Genomic DNA, 20,092 nt, shown 5'->3' on the forward strand with positions numbered 1-20,092 from the left:
TCCTTCCTCATTCTTTATGGGGCCAATATGGTCTGTCCTCCCTTTTTTACTGTTTACATACTTAAAGAATTTCTTGGGATTTTTTTTACTCTCCACCGCTATGTGCCTTTCATGTTCTATCTTGGCTGTCCTTATTGCACCCGTACATTTCTTGTTGCATTCTTTATAAAGTCTGAATGCTGATGATGATCCCTCAACCTTGTATTTTTTGAAGGCCTTCTCTTTTGCTTTTATATGCATTTTTACATTGGAGTTAAATCATCCAGGACTTTTGTTTGCTCTTTTAAATGTATTACTCAATGTGATGCATTGGCTAATGCCCTTATTTAATATGCTCTTAAAGCAAACCCATCTCTCCTCCATGTTCTTTGTTCCTAAGATTTTATCCCAATTTATGCCTTCTAGCAAGGTTCTTAGTTTAGGTAAGTTGGCTCTTTTGAAATTCAGTGTCTTTGTATTTCCCTTATGTTTCCTATTTGTGTGAATTATACTGAAGCCAATTGACCTGTGATCGCTGTTACCTAAATTGCCCTGTATTTCCACATCCGTGATCAGGTCTGTATTTTAATCAGTAGATCCAGTAACACTTTACTTCTAGTTGGTGCGTCTACCATCTGACCCATAAAATTGTCCTGTAAGACATTTAGGAACTGGCGAGCCTGAATGCGCGGTTCCCTCCGCCCAGTATATGTCTGGATAATTAAAATCCCCCATTATAACACTTCCCATCCTTGCTGCTAATGCAAATTGTGATAGATCTGTCTCTTCCTCCCTCAGGTTAGGGGACCTATAGCATACTCCCAGTATTATTTTCCCCTTAGCTTCACCCCTTTGGAGCTCTACCCATAAGGATTCCACCTCTTCCCTAGCTCCCTTAGTGATGTCAATTCTCACATTCTCTTGTACATTATTCTTGATATATAGGCATACCCCTCCCCCTTTTTTTACCCTCTCTATTCTTGCGATAAAGGGTATACCCTTGAATGTTTGCCAGCCAATCATGAGAGCTGTTGAACCAGGTCTCTGAAATTCCCACAAAATCCAAATACAACAGTATCTCTAGTTCACCAATGCCATTAGCCTGGCGGACAAGATGGGTGAACATGCCACGTAGTTTAGACCGGTTGCATATTATCCTCTTATTGGGTGTTCCAAGATTGCAACTAGGACTTGCTACTATATTTACCTTGTGGTAGTAGGGGGAGGGAGGTTCCTTATCCCTATAAAGGCTGCAGCCAGGCTAACTTGGAGCTTTCACTTGGGCTTGGCAGTACTGGTTTATTTTAAGACGCCGCACTGCTTTGTATGCTGATTTTTATAGCTTGATAATTGTATTGTTGGTGTTTATGCTGATGGCTGCAGATGTAATCTGTTTTCTCTGTTTCCTGCAACTTTACAGAATTGCGCATGAAGGACCTCAGTGCTACAGCTGCAACCGTTTGCCATCACATCCATGAAACCAAAAAGGTAAAACTGACTGTTCAGAGAAGCTGTCCCTACCAATACTTATATTTTGCTCTTCTCCACCTATGGAATCTGCAGGCTGGCGAGTGTCATAAAAAGTCTCTTAACCAAAACATTTTTTCTTTTTTTTAATATTCCTATTCTACCAGATTTATAGAGCGCAAACTGTTTGTGCAGCACTTGGCAGAAGACAGTACAATTCCATATAAGAGTGTTCAGAGGGCCCTCATTGTTAGAGCTTACAATCTAAACAGAAATAGTATAATTTGTTAGAAACCCCTGTCATAGGGAATCTCCACTACCTAGGTGTGCCCGTTACAAGATTTTTTACATCACTTACTGTTTGAGTGAAAGCTGTAACATGCTGGATTTCTCATGACTTTTTGTCCCAGTGACAATGCTCCCCAGGGAAAATAGAGAGGGTAACTCTCTCCAAGTGGGATAAAGCTAAAAAAAACTCTGTTGGAAATGTTAACTATGCTATCCGAAACGTAATAAACATTTCTTGGCTAGAGCTACAATTTAATGCAGATCTCTCCTTACAAACGTCGTTATCAAGTTGCTAGAATGACTGATTTTTCAGGGAGCCATAATTTCCTATATGTAGCTTCCTGGGAACTCTGACACACAGGGCACACAATTATGGCAACCTGAGCATCAGAATTTTTATCTTTTTAAATTATTGGATTTAAAAAAATTAAAACCATGAGAGCTAAAAGCGTAAGGCCCCTTTCACACATACGGACCTTTTGTCTATTTTTATCCATCCATTGACATATGAAAAACAGACATCAATGCAACTCTTTGGAAAAACAGATGTAAACGGATGATCATCCATTTACATCCGTCAACATCCGTTTTTTTGATACTGATGAAAGCCCTATTTTTATTCTGTTAAAAAAAGGGAACAGATGTAAATTGACAAATGGACCGTTTTTGCATTGGTAGTGGATGTAAAAAAACAAAAACAAATATGCAACTGATTGGTAAACTGATGTAAACCTAATGTAACCTTTATCCGTTTTTTCTTTGAAAAAACGTGACTGAACTGATGAAATGAGTGGTCCGCATGTGTGAAAGGGGCCTTAGAAGTATATGTGGCACTGAAAACAAGTCCAGAGTCCAAGTCCAGATCATAAAGAAATGTCAGCATACAGGCTTAACCTGTATATCTTTCTACTGATGCATACCAGAGTTCTGTTTACATTCCCAACTACCTGGCCCCCCTGTTTGCTCATTTCACAATCATTTCAATATAAGCACCCCCAGATCTTTTTCCTCTGTAGTTATGGTCAACACTGCACCCCCAATATTGTACTCCTTTATCGGTGGCCTATTTTTCCTTAAGTGGTTGTAAAGCCTTAAGGTTTTTCACCTTAATGCATAGAATGCATTAAGGTGAAAAACCTTCTGCGCTGCAGCTCTCCCCCAGTGAGCCCGATCCGATCCAGTGATCCGCATGAGCGCAGAGGCTCCAACTGCTGTCGGTCTTCTCATTGGACAGATTGATAGCAGCAGGAGCCATTGGCTCCCGCTACTGTCAATCAAAAGCTGTGACGTGGCCGAGTCCCACTGTCTGTGTCAATGGACACAGCAGCGGATCTTGGGAGCAAACCCACAGGGGTGCCCCCGTGAAAAGCATCTTTCCGTGGGGGTACCCGTTGAGGAGGGGCCCGAAAGCGCTGGCGGGGGACCCCATAACAAGAGGATGGGGGCTGCTCTGTGCAAAACCATTACACAGAGCAGGTCAGTATAACATGTATGTTTTGTGTGTATTTTTTTTTTAATTGAAAGGTTACAACCACTTTAAAGCGGGGGTCCACCTATCTATCGCTTTTTTTTTTTTTTTTGAGTTCATTCACAAACTTTTCTTCTCACCATTACATACTCACATATTGTGTGTAATATGTCCGCCTGTGTCAGATTTCGTCGGAAAGAATAACTTATATTATTCACTGCAGGCGGTTTCCATCTTCATTGTGGGCATTTGAAGCCCACAAGCATTTATTTCCTGGATGCGGTGAATGCTGTGCTCCCAGCATTCTCTGCTCGTTCCCGCACATGCTCAGTGGCATCCTGGGAAGCCTGAGACTAGCTCCCAGGAGACTGTGCGGAGTCTGGGAGAGGCTAGAAACACGCCTACTCCCACGGGAGGAGAACCAGGAAGTGCAAAGAAGAATAGAAAAATAAAAGGTAATTACGGTGATTTTAATTTTTTTAAATGGCATGTCAGCATCTAGGCAAGGAAGAGAATACATACAGATATTAATTTTGAACATTATCTCTATGCATTCTCTTCCTTGCCTAGATGCTGACATGCTGTGTAAACGAAAATTTAAATCGCCGTAATTACCTTTTTTTTTTTTTTCTAATCTTCCTGGTTTTCCTCCCATGGGAGTAGGCGTGTTTCTAGCCTCTCCCAGGCTTCCCAGCATGCATTGTGCAACAGTGTCATCACAACATCTCGGTGAATGCTGGGAGCACAGCATTCACCGCATCCAGGAAATACATGCTTGTGGGCTTCAAATGCCCACAATGAAGATGGAAACCGCCTCCAGTGAATTTTATAAATTATTCTTTACAACGAAATCGGACACAGGCGGACTTATTACACAGAACATGTGAGTAGATAATCATGAGAAGAAAAGTTTGTGAATGAACTCCAAAAAAAAAAAAACGATAGATAGGTGGACCCCCGCTTTAAGTGTGTTTTGTTTTGCATTTAGAAAGAAAGTCAAGGTACCAGGTGATGTGCAGGTGTAAACCTTGTGTAATTGCAGAAACGTTCTGATTAAAGAACATCAATGTAAATGCATTGTCATCACATCCTTTTAATGCTGCACTGTACTTGATCATGATACACGCCTGTTATAGTTTGGAGCATACATCTGCACATTGTATAGTGGCAGGTTTTTCAGTCTGCACCTGAATTTTGGATCAGTTTTGAGTGCAGTTACGTTAAAAAAAAAAAAATATATATAATGGTTATGGTTTATAACACATTGATTTTGTCTACTAATTGCAACCATGATTGCTTCTAATTGTATAGAGAGCAAGACCTTTTTTTCCAGCTTTTTCTGTTCCAGAACTACTGTCTCCCACATCTTTAATTACAAAAACTTCACCATTGGCTGAAAAAAAACACAGATTAAAACATGAAAATCTAGCCTGATATCAGATTAGCATGAAGTTTACATTGTTACGTTATTGCAATAACCACAAGTGATATAAATTCACTTTGTGTACACCAAGTGCAATTGCAAACCCAGTTATTACCTATGCAGGTGGCAGAGCTGTGGGAGGGACCAGCAGGCTCCACCCACTACATGATATCTGCAGAAAACTGAGAGGGTGGATACAAGACCAGTCACCCTGCACAGGGAGAAAACACAGCAGTGGCCGGTCTCTTCTTCTTTTTATTTTTTTTTTTTTTTTTTTACAGGAAGCTCCTGCACAGAGGAAAAGTTTCACACTGAATTTCTACACTGATATGGAGATACCTGCTCTCCGGTGCTTCTACCGTCTCGCCCGTGCGATCGGCAAGCCGGAAAATGAATCAGCGGCTGCTGGAAGTTGAGCATAGAGATATCTGGTGGCCAGATGGTCCCTAGTCATCTCTATGACTTTTGGAGGCCTGGGCGCGAGGTTTTGACATCACGTCCAGGCCGGCGGAAGTGAACATTGCCAGTGACGTGGCTGGAAAGGTCGAGACAATTCATTTTTTTTTTTGATCTAGGTTTTTGTGGCTGTAGGCGGAGCCGTACCATAATTAGGGGGCGTGGCATTCGTTGTAGGCGTGGCTTAGGAAAAATATACAAGTGCGCCGTGGCGAAAAATGGGCGTGGTTTACGTGACATGGTGGGCGTGACTCAAGAGGGTGTGGTTAGAGTCTGAGATGAATGATGGAGAGGGAAAGGGGGAGAGGGGGAGAGGGGGAAAGGGGGAGAGGGAAATGACGCAACAGCAGCCCCAGATCCTACACAATAAAAATATGTGTATTCTAGAAAGTTTAACAATCATCAGATAAAGTTACTCCAAACACCTGGTGTTAGCACTTCAATCATCCCGGCACCATGGTTGTTATGGTGTCAGGATGATTAAAGAGCCCCCACCTCACACCAGGAGTCCCCGGCGGAGCCCCCCCTCACACCATGAGTCCCCGGCGGAGCCCCCCCTCACACCATGAGTCCCCGGCGGAGCCCCCCCTCGCATCAGGAGTCCCCGGCGGAGCTCCCCCTCGCATCAGGAGTCCCCGGCGGAGCTCCCCCTCGCATCAGGAGTCCCCGGCGGAGCTCCCCCTCGCATCAGGAGTCCCCGGCGGAGCCCCCCCTCGCATCAGGAGTCCCCGGCGGAGCCCCCCCTCGCATCAGGAGTCCCCGGCGGAGCCCCCCCTCGCATCAGGAGTCCCCGGCGGAGCTCCCCCTCGCATCAGGAGTCCCCGGCGGAGCTCCCCCTCACACCATGAGTCCCCGGCGGAGCCCCCCCTCACACCATGAGTCCCCGGCGGAGCTCCACCTCGCATCAGGAGTCCCCGGCGGAGCTCCCCCTCGCATCAGGAGTCCCCGGCGGAGCTCCCCCTCGCATCAGGAGTCCCCAGCGGAGCTCCCCCTCGCATCAGGAGTCCCCGGCGGAGCTCCCCCTCGCATCAGGAGTCCCCGGCGGAGCTCCCCCTCGCATCAGGAGTCCCCGGCGGAGCTCCCCCTCGCATCAGGAGTCCCCGGCGGAGCCCCCCCTCGCATCAGGAGTCCCCGGCGGAGCTCCCCCTCGCATCAGGAGTCCCCGGCGGAGCTCCCCCTCGCATCAGGAGTCCCCGGCGGAGCTCCCCCTCGCATCAGGAGTCCCCGGCGGAGCTCCCCCTCGCATCAGGAGTCCCCGGCGGAGCTCCCCCTCGCATCAGGAGTCCCCGGCGGAGCTCCCCCTCGCATCAGGAGTCCCCGGCGGAGCTCCCCCTCGCATCAGGAGTCCCCGGCGGAGCTCCCCCTCGCATCAGGAGTCCCCGGCGGAGCTCCCCCTCGCATCAGGAGTCCCCGGCGGAGCTCCCCCTCGCATCAGGAGTCCCCGGCGGAGCTCCCCCTCGCATCAGGAGTCCCCGGCGGAGCTCCCCCTCGCATCAGGAGTCCCCGGCGGAGCTCCCCCTCGCATCAGGAGTCCCCGGCGGAGCTCCCCCTCGCATCAGGAGTCCCCGGCGGAGCCCCCCCTCGCATCAGGAGTCCCCGGCGGAGCCCCCCCTCGCATCAGGAGTCCCCGGCGGAGCTCCCCCTCGCATCAGGAGTCCCCGGCGGAGCTCCCCCTCGCATCAGGAGTCCCCGGCGGAGCCCCCCCTCGCATCAGGAGTCCCCGGCGGAGCCCCCCCTCGCATCAGGAGTCCCCGGCGGAGCCCCCCCTCGCATCAGGAGTCCCCGGCGGAGCCCCCCCTCGCATCAGGAGTCCCCGGCGGAGCCCCCCCTCGCATCAGGAGTCCCCGGCGGAGCCCCCCCTCACATCAGGAGTCCCCGGCGGAGCCCCCCCTCGCATCAGGAGTCCCCGGCGGAGCTCCCCCTCGCATCAGGAGTCCCCAGGGAAGCCCCCCCTCGCATCAGGAGTCCCCAGGGAAGCCCCCCCTCGCATCAGGAGTCCCCAGGGAAGCCCCCCCTCGCATCAGGAGTCCCCGGCGGAGCTCCCCCTCGCATCAGGAGTCCCCGGCGGAGCCCCCCCTCGCATCAGGAGTCCCCGGCGGAGCCCCCCCTCGCATCAGGAGTCCCCGGCGGAGCCCCCGCTCGCATCAGGTGTCCCCAGTGGAGCCCCCCTTACGATTCCCAGAGCTTTTCTTCCAATAATAATAATCCAAAAAGTGACAAAAAAAAACAAACGAAACTCCATATTAAGTGTAACTAATGAATCCATAGAACCACTGTGCAAATAGAATATAAAAAAGCAATAAATACGGCACTCTAAAATAAGTAATGGTAGTGCAACTATGTGATCTGTGCAATAATAATATAGAATCAATATATATAAATAATGACAGATAAAAATCCACACAAGTGCAATAAATAATAATTAAGTCCAATGGTATCAAAAAGGTGCTTAGATCAGTGAAGAAACGTGCCCTTGGTAAAAAGGTCCCATAGACGATACAATCAAAATTGATAAAACAGCTCCACGATCCTCCTCAAAATGACTCTCCTAGGGATCTCTCGTCCTAACACCGCATAGGATTTTCCCTATAGAACCTCCATTCACGTGGTTGTTTTACATTTCTATTATATTCATTTTTTTGAGCAATATTTATTATACTTTTTTGAGCGTCACTTAATCATCAGTTTTTTACACCATTTATATTTTAATTTGATTGAGCGCTACATTCATTTAATATTTTGTTACCTACATTTACTAGCGCCTGGGTTGTCCACTATTTGCGCCTGAATTATGCCTACTCTACATGAATGGGTGCCCGGATTGCGCCTACTTGACCCCTATTAGCGGCTCAGTTGCTGCTGCTCTGTACCAGCCGATTTAGATAGCTACAGCTTGTGCGCAAGTGTGGTAGAGCAGAGAGCGCCCCTTCAAGCCCAGCAGCGTGCGGGTGTGATTTCCAATGCTGCCTATCAGTGCCGGGACAAGGTCACCCAGTGCCCAGGGCGAACATACCAGATTGCGCCCCCCCCCCCCCATTTACAGTGCAAGGGTTCAGTAGCAAGTGATGCAGAGCTCAGGAATGGAAAAAAAAAACATATTAAGGATTGTGGAAATAGGGTTCAGAAGACTGGTATAAAACCCAATATGTTATATATTGCAGTTTAACAATCATTAGATGTGGTGGCTGCATTAGTTTTATTTTAGGCTTTTCCCCTCTGTTTTCACCTGGCGATCTGGCCAGTGGCATATGTCCTGTATTAGAGTGCCCCCAATCTGGATAAAGGAGCACAGAAGGCACAGCTGATAGCAGCATAGTCAGTCTGGGAAGGAGGGTAGTGTTAGATGTACTAGCAGATTTAGCCAAACTCAATAGCCTATGAAAAACAGGATCACACATTCTCCACACTTCAGCACACTGGACTCCTCTACTTTCTGCTCTGCTGTCTAAAGTCAACATGGGAAAGAGAATGAGGAGGACACGCTCTGACACACAGGGGGGCTCTGACACACAGGGGGGCTCTGACACACAGGGGGGCTCTGACACACAGGGGGGCTCTGACACACAGGGGGGCTCTGACACACAGGGGGCTCTGACACACAGGGGGGCTCTGACACACAGGGGGGCTCTGACACACAGGGGGCTCTGACACACAGGGGGCTCTGACACACAGGGGGGCTCTGACACACAGGGGGGCTCTGACACACAGGGGGGCTCTGACACACAGGGGGGCTCTGACACACAGGGGGGCTCTGACACACAGGGGGGCTCTGACACACAGGGGGCTCTGACACACAGGGGGGCTCTGATTCCCAACAACATCGATGGCATTTGCAGCTTGCTGAAATAATGTTTCCCCAGCCTTTATCCCCAGTCTGCACATGTACAGAGCTCTATGCTAACACCTCAGCTCTTTTCTGGGAATGTGGGGCTGACAGAGCAGGGGAGGGCTCAATAGACTGACAGGAGACTGAGCTAATAGGGACAGGTATTTATTTTTTCATTGCACCCAGCTTATATCAGGCAAATAATATAGTAAGTACACTGCTGTTAGTGAGACATATCCTGTGTTTAGGATGGGAGACAGCTGGGGGGAGTTAGTTAAGCACTGGATCCCCTCCCTATACACAAGTACTAGATGGATCAGCAGAGAACATTAACAAATGAAAAGTCCCAGTATATTCCCAACATATATAAGAATTGTTCTTCACTTTTTGTAAACCTGCTCTGCAAAGTACAGGGCGAGTTTACAGCACAGCCAGGTAGAGTTTGGAAGGCAGAGCAGTGGGGACTCACATGGAAGAAAACTAACATCCATCCTGTGAGATCTTCATGTTGGGAGAGCTGTATGATGTATGCAGGGGGCGGAAAGCAATGATCGGAACTGCACTGTTGTATCATCTTGCTCCGCCCACCTGTAGAGGAGCTCTCAGTGTCACAGCCCGATCCAGCCAGCCAGACTGATGAGAAATCAAGGCCAGTAGAATGAATTGTTCTCCCTCTGTGCCAGAATGTGGTTGCCGCTGTAGAGAGGAGGCAAGCAATATGTATGGGTGCATCCTCAGCCCACTTTTTGGGCAGACTGTACAATTGAGTGGAGCCATAACCTAAATATTCTCTGCATGCTCATGCTGCTGTCGGCGACCTAGAGCCCCCTCCCACACTCCTCCCACACCCTGCCCAGGGCAGCCGATCCTCCCGCCCACCCCTTGTACCGGCCCTGCTGCCTATAGATGGCAGTGCTGAGCCGATGACGTCACTGAGAATCCAGCTTCAAGATAAAGAGAGCACTGCTATAACCTTGCCTGACGCGGTGGCGTGTGTCCTTAATCTAAGCCAGGCGAAGACGAGCTGAGCCAGGGATTTGTCGGAAGCTGTCTTGCACGTCCACGAGTTCTAGTCTACCCAGGGCTATGTGGATAGGGTTGTGCAACACACACATTTTTTTCCTACATTTTTTTAATTAGTCATTTTATTTATGGTATTTATGATTTTCATTTATTATTTTTATACCCCTTTATATTTATTCATTATTCATTTCATCAAGCACCCATTTTTATACACCATTATTTATTTTTAGATTTACCCATTATTATATATTTTTTTTCTTTTTCTACACCATTTTTTATTTTTCATATGCATTTATTATTTTTATACACCCTGATTCATAGTTATTTTTATATTTATTAATTATTATCCTCATTATTTTTCTTTATTTTTATACACCCTTATTTAGAGTTATTTTTATATTTATTAACTATTATATTTATCATTATTATTTATTTTATACACCCTTTTTTTTTATCTTTATTCTTTAAATTTATTCATCAATGTATCCTTTTTTATTTTTTTATATACATTTTTATTCATTATCTTTATTTTTTTATGTATATTTATACTCTCTTATTTTTTTATTTTATATTACTTTTATTTGTTTATATTTTTAACCTATTTTTTTCCATTCACAATCTTTTATTTATATTTATTTATTATTAATGTCATCGCACACCCATTTTTATTTTTATACACCGTTATTTATTTTTAGATTTACTCATTATTAAGAAAGCGGGGCCCCATTCACAGGGGCCCTGGGGCCCAGGAACCATTCCTAACAAGGAAGAGACCTGGTGTAGTATAAAAGGGGTTTTTAACCGATTCAGCCCTCGGAAGATTTTACCCCCTTCCTGACCAGAGCACTTTTTACGATTCGGCACTGCGTCTCTTTAACTGACAATTGCGCGGTCGTGCGACGTTGTACCCAAACAAAATTGACGTCCTTTTTTTCCCCCCACAAATAGAGCTTTCTTTTCGTGGTATTTGATCACCTCTGTGGTTTTTATTTTTTGCGCTATAAACATAAAAATAGAGCGATAATTTTGAGAAAAAAAAAGCAATATTTGTTTACTTTTTGCTATAATAAATATCCCCCAAAATATAAAAAAAACCCTTTTTTTTTCCTCAGTTTAGGCCAATATGAATTCTTCTACGTAATTTTAGTTAAAAAAAATCGCAATAAGCGATTGGTTTGTGCAAAATTTATAGCGTCTACAAAACGGGACAGTTTTATGGCACTTTTATTAATTATTTTTTTTTAATTAGCAATGGCGATCTGCGATTTTTACCGTGACTGCGACATTATGGCGGACAATTTTGACACTATTTTGGGACCATTGTCATTTATACAGCGATCAGTGCTTTAAAAATGCACTGATTACTGTGTAAATGACCCTGGCAGGGAAGGGGTTAACCACTAGGGGGCAGTGAAGGGGTTAAGTGTGTCCTAGGGAGTGATTCTAACTGTTAGGGGGGGATGGGCTTCAACACACAGGACAGTGATCACTGCTCTCGATGACAGGGAGCAGTGATCTCTGTCATGTCACTAGGCAGAATGCTTTGTTTACAAAAGTATCTCCCCGTTCTACCTCTCCGTGACACGATTGCGGGCATCCGACCGACATCGAGTCCACGGGACCCGCTGTCACGGAGGACGTGGCACTCGCGCGCCCGCAACACCGCTTCTTAAAGGGGACATACCTGTTTGCCCTTTTGCCCCCAGTGCCATTCTGCTGATGTACATCAGCGTGCGCTGGTCAGCAAGCGATTAAAATAGAAATGGTAAGCAAAACATTTGTGTATAGATATAAAAAATAAAAAAATTATAAATATCTTTGTTGCCTTTTTTATAAGTGATCACATTCCCTCTGTTCTCAGCTGCATAAGAGCTTGGGGAGGAGAAGCAGCAGCACACTGATCTTCTCAGTGAAAAGCTGTGCAGTGGGGGGGGGGGGTGGCAGGACAAGTCTGATCATTGGAGGAGAGCAGGCTGAGTTCCCATCATAGCTAGAGAACTGACCACGCTGTGCTCTCCTGCTTAGTGTGGTCAGTTTTTATTAGGAAAGCAGAGGGACTGACAGACACACCAGGGATTTCACATAAAGGAAGCAAAACAAAGAGAACAGGAGACTTTCTCATACAAGTACATGGTACAGCAGGCACATATCAGGAATAGGAAATGACTAGGAATAGGAAATGACATTGTTGCCAACCATCAGTATTTATACTGGCAGCCAGTAAAAAACAGGCACTTTTCTACTGCCAGTAAATGCCAGTGACAGGAAGAAGTTGCCAGTAAAAAAAGTCTGACGGTTGGCTTGATACTGCACATGTACAATTCTGGTCTGGAGCCGGCCGAGACTATTGAAGTGCCTGCTACAGTGTGTTCGGGCAGCACCGGCAGGGGCGGGTCTACCACAGGTGTGCCTGAGCATGTCGTGTGATGGTGCAAGGGAGCTGAGCAGAGCGGCCGGAGCCTCGTGTGCAGGTCTGTGGGACAGGAGTGGGGCTGTCAGTGCTGTTTGGACTGAAGGGACCACCTGGTGTGGAGAGAGACTGTGATTCAGGAGGAGACGCGTCGTGTCGTTGAGGTGTCCTCATCATCTGTGCTGCTGCACACTGCTGTCAATGTCATTGTGAGAGTCAGTTTCATGTGTGTGCGTGCCTCCCCATTCTTATTTCTTGCCCCGTGAGCTACTTACTATATCAAAAATAAGATAGAAATATATTTTTTTGAAGTTAATATCTACTTTTGGAAAATTCCAGTAAAAACTTGGCTGTGCCAGTAAATTTTGGATGTTGTGTCAGTAAATTTCAATCTGGTAGGTTGGCAGCACTGCACAGTGATCACATGTCAAATGTACACAATGGCTTATAGTCATAGCCAATCATTGTGTACTGTTGTGATCTCTGTGATTGGTCCCTGTGATCACATGGTACAGACAGGGCTAATCACAGCACACCTGTACCATGTGATAGCCAATCACAGCTATTGCAATAATACATAATGACACATGAATTGATGCAATTCATAAAAAATAAGCGAGTACACCCCTCACATTTTGTAAATATTTTATTATCTTTTCATGTGACAACACTGAAGAAATGACACATTGCTACAATGTAAAGTAGTGAGTGTACAGCTTGTATAACAGTGTAAATTTGCTGTCCCCTCAAAATAACTCAACACACAGCCATTAATGTCTAAACCGCTGGCAACAAAAGTGAGTACACCCCTGAAAATTGTGAAAAAGTGAAAATGTCCAAATTGGTCCCAAAGTGTCAATATTTTGTGTGGCCACCATTATTTTCCAGCACTGCCTTAACCCTCTTGGGCATGGAGTTCACCAGAGCTTCACAGGTTGCCACTGGAGTTCTCTTCCCCTCCTCCATGACGACATCACAGAGCTGGTGGATGTTGGAGACCTTGCACTCCTCCACCTTCCGTTTGAGGATGCCCCACAGATGCTCAATAGGGTTTAGGTCTGGAGACATGCTTGGCCAGTCCATCACCTTTACCCTCAGCTTCTTTAGCAAGGCAGTGGTCGTCATGGAGGTGTGTTTGGGGTCGTTATCATGTTGGAATACTGCCCTGCGGCTCAGTCTCTGAAGGGAGGGGATCATGCTCGACTTCAGTATGTGACAGTACATTTTGGCATTCATGGTTCCCTCAATGAACTGTAGCTCCCCAGTGCTGGCAGCACTCATGCAGCCCCAGACCATGACACTCCCACCACCATGCTTGACTGTAGGCAAAAAACACTTGTCTTTGTACTCCTCACCTGGTACCACCACACAGGCTTGACACCATCTGAACCAAGTAAGTTTATTTTGGTCTCATCCCCAAAAATGGGGATATTTATTACAGCAAAAAGTACAAAATATTGTTTTTTTTTCAAAATTGTCGCTCTTTTTTTGTTTATAGCGCAAAAAATAAAAACCGCAGAGGTGATCAAATACCACCAAAAGAAAGCTCTATTTGTGGGGAAAAAAGGACGTCAATTTTGTTTGGGTGCAACGTCGCATGACCGCGCAATTGTCAATTAAAATGACGCAGTGCCGAATCGCAAAAAATGGCCTGGTCATTCAGCAGCCAAATCTTCCAGGGCTGAAGTGGTTAACCACTTGTTTACTGGGCACTTAAACCCCCCTCCAGACCAATTTTCAGCTTTCAGCGCTGTCGCACTTTGAATGACCATTGCGCGGTCATACAACACTGTACCCAAATTAAATTTTTATCATTTTTTCCCACAAATAGAGGTTTCTTTTGATGGCATTCGATCACCTCTGCGGTTTTTATTTTTTGTTAAAAAAATTTAAAAAGACTGAATTTAAAAAAAAATATATATTTTTTTTATATTTTGTTATAAAATGTTGCAAACAGGTAATTTTTCTCCTTCATTGATGTACGCTGATGAGGCTGCACTGATGGTCACCAATAGGCTGCACTGATAGGCACCGATGGGCTGCACTGATGGGCACCGATAGGGCGGCACTGGTGGGCACTGAGAGGTGACACTGAGAGGTGGCACTGAAGGGCATTGATAGGTGGCATTGGTGGGCACTGAGAAGTGGCACTGATAGGTGGCACTGATAACTGGCAGTGATGGGCACTGATAGGTTACACTGAAAGGCAGCACTGCTAGGTGGCACTGATTGGCACCACTGGTGGGCATTGATAGGTGGCACTTGTGGGAATTGACAGGTGGCACTGGCAGGTGGCACTGGCAAGCACAGAGGAGGAGGCAGATGTGCCTCCTTCCTCTTCGGGACCGATGTCCCTTGAACATAAGCCGGTGATCAGCTTTTTTTTCTCCTCACACTGTCAGCGTGAGGAGATAAAAAAAAAATTACCGAGCTTTTGTTTACACACGTGATCAGATGTCATTGGCTGACAGCTGATTACGTGGTAAGGGGCCGCGATCGGCCCCTTACTCGGATCGGTGATCACCCGAGTCTCGGTTAATCACGCCGCGCGTGCCCTGCAGGGGGAGCGCTGGGAGCGCGCAAAGGGGAGGACGTCCTATGATGGCCTCCCAGAAATTCAGGTCAACGCTGGGGCCATCATTCGGCTACAGCACGGACCTCAAGTGGTTAAAGTATAACTAAAGGCAAAACTTTTGTTTTTTGTTTTTTTTTTTTTAGATAGAGGGCAGAGAGATTAGAACACCTGTCAATTTTGATTGCTGTCTCTGCCCCCATTATGGAGATTCTCCCTCTGTTTGTCCTGTTTACCATTATCATTGAAAAGGAAAAAAAAAAGGAGATCCCACATTTTTGGATTGTCCCCTGAAAAGTAATAGAGGGGGAAATCTTCCAATGGGGCATGAGTTCTGGTGACCTGGGGGTCCCCAAGGGATTCCCCTCATTTTCTGGTATTTCCTCTCACTTCCTTTTTTGGCTATGGGACAGGAAGTGAAGGGAAGTCTCCCTGCATTGGGACACAAATGGTGAAAAAAAAAAAAAATCTGACAGGGGTTATCATAGTTGCCAAGATTGTAAAAAAAAAAAAAGTGGAACACTTTTGTGGCTGTAGGCGGAGCCGTACAATAATTAGGGGGAGAGGGGGAAAGGGGAAGAGGGAAATGACGCGACAGCAGCCCCAGATCCTACACAATAAAAATATGTGTATTCTAGAAAGTTTAACAATCAGCAGATAAAGTCACTCCAAAGACATGTTGGTAGGTTAATTGGATCCTGTCTAAAATTGTCCCTAGTATGTATGAATGTGAGTTAGGGACCTTAGATTGTAAGCTCCTTGAGGGTAGGGACTGATGTGAATGTACAATGTATATGTAAAGCGCTGCGTAAATTGACGGCGCTATATAAGTACCTGAAATAAAATAAATAAATAAATAAATAAAGTTACTCCAAACACCTGGTGTTAGCACTTCAATCATCCCGGCACCATGGTTGTTATGGTGTCAGGATGATTAAAGAGCCCCCACCTCACACCAGGAGTCCCCGGCGGAGCCCCCCCTCACACCAGGAGTCCCCGGCGGAGCCCCCCCTCACACCAGAAGTCCCCGGCGGAGCCCCCCCTCACACCAGGAGTCCCCGGCGGAGCTCCCCCTCACACCAGGAGTCCCCGGCGGAGCCCCCCCTCACACCAGAAGTCCCCGGCGGAGCCCCCCCTCACACCAGAAGTCCCCGGCGGAGCCCCCCCTCACACCAGGAGTCCCCGGCGGAGCCCCCCCTCACACCAGGAGTCCCCGGCGGAGCCCCCCCTCACACCAGAAGTCCCCGGCGGAGCCCCCCCTCACACCAGGAGTCCACGGTGGAGCTCCCCCTCGCATCAGGAGTCCTCGGCGGAGCCCCCCCTCGCATCAGGAGTCCCCGGCGGAGCTCCCCCTCGCATCAGGAGTCCCCAGGGAAGCCCCCCCTCGCATCAGGAGTCCCCGGCGGAGCTCCCCCTCGCATCAGGAGTCCCCGGCGGAGGCCCCCCCTCGCATCAGGAGTCCCCGGCGGAGCCCCCCCTCGCATCAGGAGTCCCCGGCGGAGCTCCACCTCGCATCAGGAGTCCCCGGCGAAGCCCCCCCTCGCATCAGGAGTCCCCGGCGGAGCCCCCCTCGCATCAGGAGTCCCCGGCGGAGCCCCCCTCGCATCAGGAGTCCCCGGCGGAGCCCCCCTCGCATCAGGAGTCCCCGGCGGAGCCCCCCCTCGCATCAGAAGTCTCCGGCGGAGCCCCCCCTCGCATCAGGAGTCCCCGGCGGAGCCCCCCCTCGCATCAGGAGTCCCCGGCGAAGCCCCCCCTCGCATCAGGAGTCCCCGGCGGAGCTCCCCCTCGCATCAGGAGTCCCCAGGGAAGCCCCCCCTCGCATCAGGAGTCCCCGGCGGAGCTCCCCCTCGCATCAGGAGTCCCCGGCGGAGGCCCCCCTCGCATCAGGAGTCCCCGGCGGAGCCCCCCCTCGCATCAGGAGCCCCCGGCGGAGCCCCCCTCGCATCAGGAGTCCCCGGCGGAGCCCCCCCTCGCACCAGGAGTCCCCGGCGGAGCCCCCCCTCACACCAGAAGTCCCCGGCGGAGCCCCCCCTCACACCAGGAGTCCCCGGCGGAGCCCCCCCTCACACCAGGAGTCCCCGGCGGAGCCCCCCCTCACACCAGAAGTCCCCGGCGGAGCCCCCCCTCACACCAGAAGTCCCCGGCGGAGCCCCCCCTCACACCAGGAGTCCCCGGCGGAGCCCCCCCTCACACCAGGAGTCCCCGGCGGAGCCCCCCCTCACACCAGAAGTCCCCGGCGGAGCCCCCCCTCACACCAGGAGTCCACGGTGGAGCTCCCCCTCGCATCAGGAGTCCTCGGCGGAGCCCCCCCTCGCATCAGGAGTCCCCGGCGGAGCTCCCCCTCGCATCAGGAGTCCCCAGGGAAGCCCCCCCTCGCATCAGGAGTCCCCGGCGGAGCTCCCCCTCGCATCAGGAGTCCCCGGCGGAGGCCCCCCCTCGCATCAGGAGTCCCCGGCGGAGCCCCCCCTCGCATCAGGAGTCCCCGGCGGAGCTCCACCTCGCATCAGGAGTCCCCGGCGAAGCCCCCCCTCGCATCAGGAGTCCCCGGCGGAGCCCCCCTCGCATCAGGAGTCCCCGGCGGAGCCCCCCTCGCATCAGGAGTCCCCGGCGGAGCCCCCCTCGCATCAGGAGTCCCCGGCGGAGCCCCCCCTCGCATCAGAAGTCTCCGGCGGAGCCCCCCCTCGCATCAGGAGTCCCCGGCGGAGCCCCCCCTCGCATCAGGAGTCCCCGGCGAAGCCCCCCCTCGCATCAGGAGTCCCCGGCGGAGCTCCCCCTCGCATCAGGAGTCCCCAGGGAAGCCCCCCCTCGCATCAGGAGTCCCCGGCGGAGCTCCCCCTCGCATCAGGAGTCCCCGGCGGAGGCCCCCCTCGCATCAGGAGTCCCCGGCGGAGCCCCCCCTCGCATCAGGAGCCCCCGGCGGAGCCCCCCTCGCATCAGGAGTCCCCGGCGGAGCCCCCCCTCGCACCAGGAGTCCCCGGCGGAGCCCCCCCTCACACCAGAAGTCCCCGGCGGAGCCCCCCCTCACACCAGGAGTCCCCGGCGGAGCCCCCCCTCACACCAGGAGTCCCCGGCGGAGCCCCCCCTCACACCAGAAGTCCCCGGCGGAGCCCCCCCTCACACCAGAAGTCCCCGGCGGAGCCCCCCCTCACACCAGGAGTCCCCGGCGGAGCCCCCCCTCACACCAGGAGTCCCCGGCGGAGCCCCCCCTCACACCAGAAGTCCCCGGCGGAGCCCCCCCTCACACCAGGAGTCCACGGTGGAGCTCCCCCTCGCATCAGGAGTCCTCGGCGGAGCCCCCCCTCGCATCAGGAGTCCCCGGCGGAGCTCCCCCTCGCATCAGGAGTCCCCAGGGAAGCCCCCCCTCGCATCAGGAGTCCCCGGCGGAGCTCCCCCTCGCATCAGGAGTCCCCGGCGGAGGCCCCCCCTCGCATCAGGAGTCCCCGGCGGAGCCCCCCCTCGCATCAGGAGTCCCCGGCGGAGCTCCACCTCGCATCAGGAGTCCCCGGCGAAGCCCCCCCTCGCATCAGGAGTCCCCGGCGGAGCCCCCCTCGCATCAGGAGTCCCCGGCGGAGCCCCCCTCGCATCAGGAGTCCCCGGCGGAGCCCCCCCTCGCATCAGAAGTCTCCGGCGGAGCCCCCCCTCGCATCAGGAGTCCCCGGCGGAGCCCCCCCTCGCATCAGGTGTCCCCAGTGGAGCCCCCCTTACGATTCCCAGAGCTTTTCTTCCAATAATAATAATCCAAAAAGTGACAAAAAAAACAAACGAAACTCCATATTAAGTGTAACTAATGAATCCATAGAACCACTGTGCAAATAGAATATAAAAAAGCAATAAATACGACACTCTAAAATAAGTAATGGTAGTGCAACTAGGTGATCTGTGCAATAATAATATAGAATAAATATATATAAATAATGACAGATAAAAATCCACACAAGTGCAATAAATAATAATTAAGTCCAATGGTATCAAAAAGGTGCTTAGATCAGTGAAGAAACGTGCCCTTGGTAAAAAGGTCCCATAGACGATACAATCAAAATTGATAAAACAGCTCCACGATCCTCCTCAAAATGACTCTCCTAGGGATCTCTCGTCCTAACACCGCATAGGATTTTCCCTATAGAACCTCCATTCACGTGGTTGTTTTACATTTCTATTATATTCATTTTTTTGAGCAATATTTATTATACTTTTTTGAGCGTCACTTAATCATCAGTTTTTTACACCATTTATATTTTAATTTGATTGAGCGCTACATTCATTTAATATTTTGTTACCTACATTTACTAGCGCCTGGGTTGTCCACTATTTGCGCCTGAATTATGCCTACTCTACATGAATGGGTGCCCGGATTGCGCCTACTTGACCCCTATTAGCGGCTCAGTTGCTGCTGCTCTGTACCAGCCGATTTAGATAGCTACAGCTTGTGCGCAAGTGTGGTAGAGCAGAGAGCGCCCCTTCAAGCCCAGCAGCGTGCGGGTGTGATTTCCAATGCTGCCTATCAGTGCCGGGACAAGGTCACCCAGTGCCCAGGGCGAACATACCAGATTGCGCCCCCCCCCCCATTTACAGTGCAAGGGTTCAGTAGCAAGTGATGCAGAGCTCAGGAATGGAAAAAAAAAACATATTAAGGATTGTGGAAATAGGGTTCAGAAGACTGGTATAAAACCCAATATGTTATATATTGCAGTTTAACAATCATTAGATGTGGTGGCTGCATTAGTTTTATTTTAGGCTTTTCCCCTCTGTTTTCACCTGGCGATCTGGCCAGTGGCATATGTCCTGTATTAGAGTGCCCCCAATCTGGATAAAGGAGCACAGAAGGCACAGCTGATAGCAGCATAGTCAGTCTGGGAAGGAGGGTAGTGTTAGATGTACTAGCAGATTTAGCCAAACTCAATAGCCTATGAAAAACAGGATCACACATTCTCCACACTTCAGCACACTGGACTCCTCTACTTTCTGCTCTGCTGTCTAAAGTCAACATGGGAAAGAGAATGAGGAGGACACGCTCTGACACACAGGGGGGCTCTGACACACAGGGGGCTCTGACACACAGGGGGGCTCTGACACACAGGGGGCTCTGACACACAGGGGGGCTCTGACACACAGGGGGGCTCTGACACACAGGGGGCTCTGACACACAGGGGGCTCTGACACACAGGGGGCTCTGACACACA

General features: G+C 49.9%; 1 protein-coding gene across 3 annotated transcripts in view; it reads left to right on the plus strand.

Annotated features, from left to right (window-relative positions):
- Positions 1–5,400, plus strand: part of LOC141122114 (uncharacterized) — a 210,142-nt gene extending 204,742 nt beyond the window's left edge. For all 3 annotated transcript variants that reach the window (XM_073611945.1, XM_073611946.1, XM_073611944.1), the window contains 2 exons: positions 1,400–1,467; positions 4,907–5,400. In XM_073611945.1, the coding sequence (XP_073468046.1) occupies positions 1,400–1,467; positions 4,907–5,041 (203 nt within the window). In that variant the 3' untranslated portion in view covers positions 5,042–5,400. The remainder of the gene's footprint in view (positions 1–1,399; positions 1,468–4,906) is intronic.
- Positions 5,401–20,092: the final 14,692 nt, after the last annotated feature.

This window comes from Aquarana catesbeiana, unplaced genomic scaffold (assembly GCF_042186555.1).
Source record: "Aquarana catesbeiana isolate 2022-GZ unplaced genomic scaffold, ASM4218655v1 unanchor39, whole genome shotgun sequence".
NCBI classification, from domain to species: domain Eukaryota; kingdom Metazoa; phylum Chordata; class Amphibia; order Anura; family Ranidae; genus Aquarana; species Aquarana catesbeiana.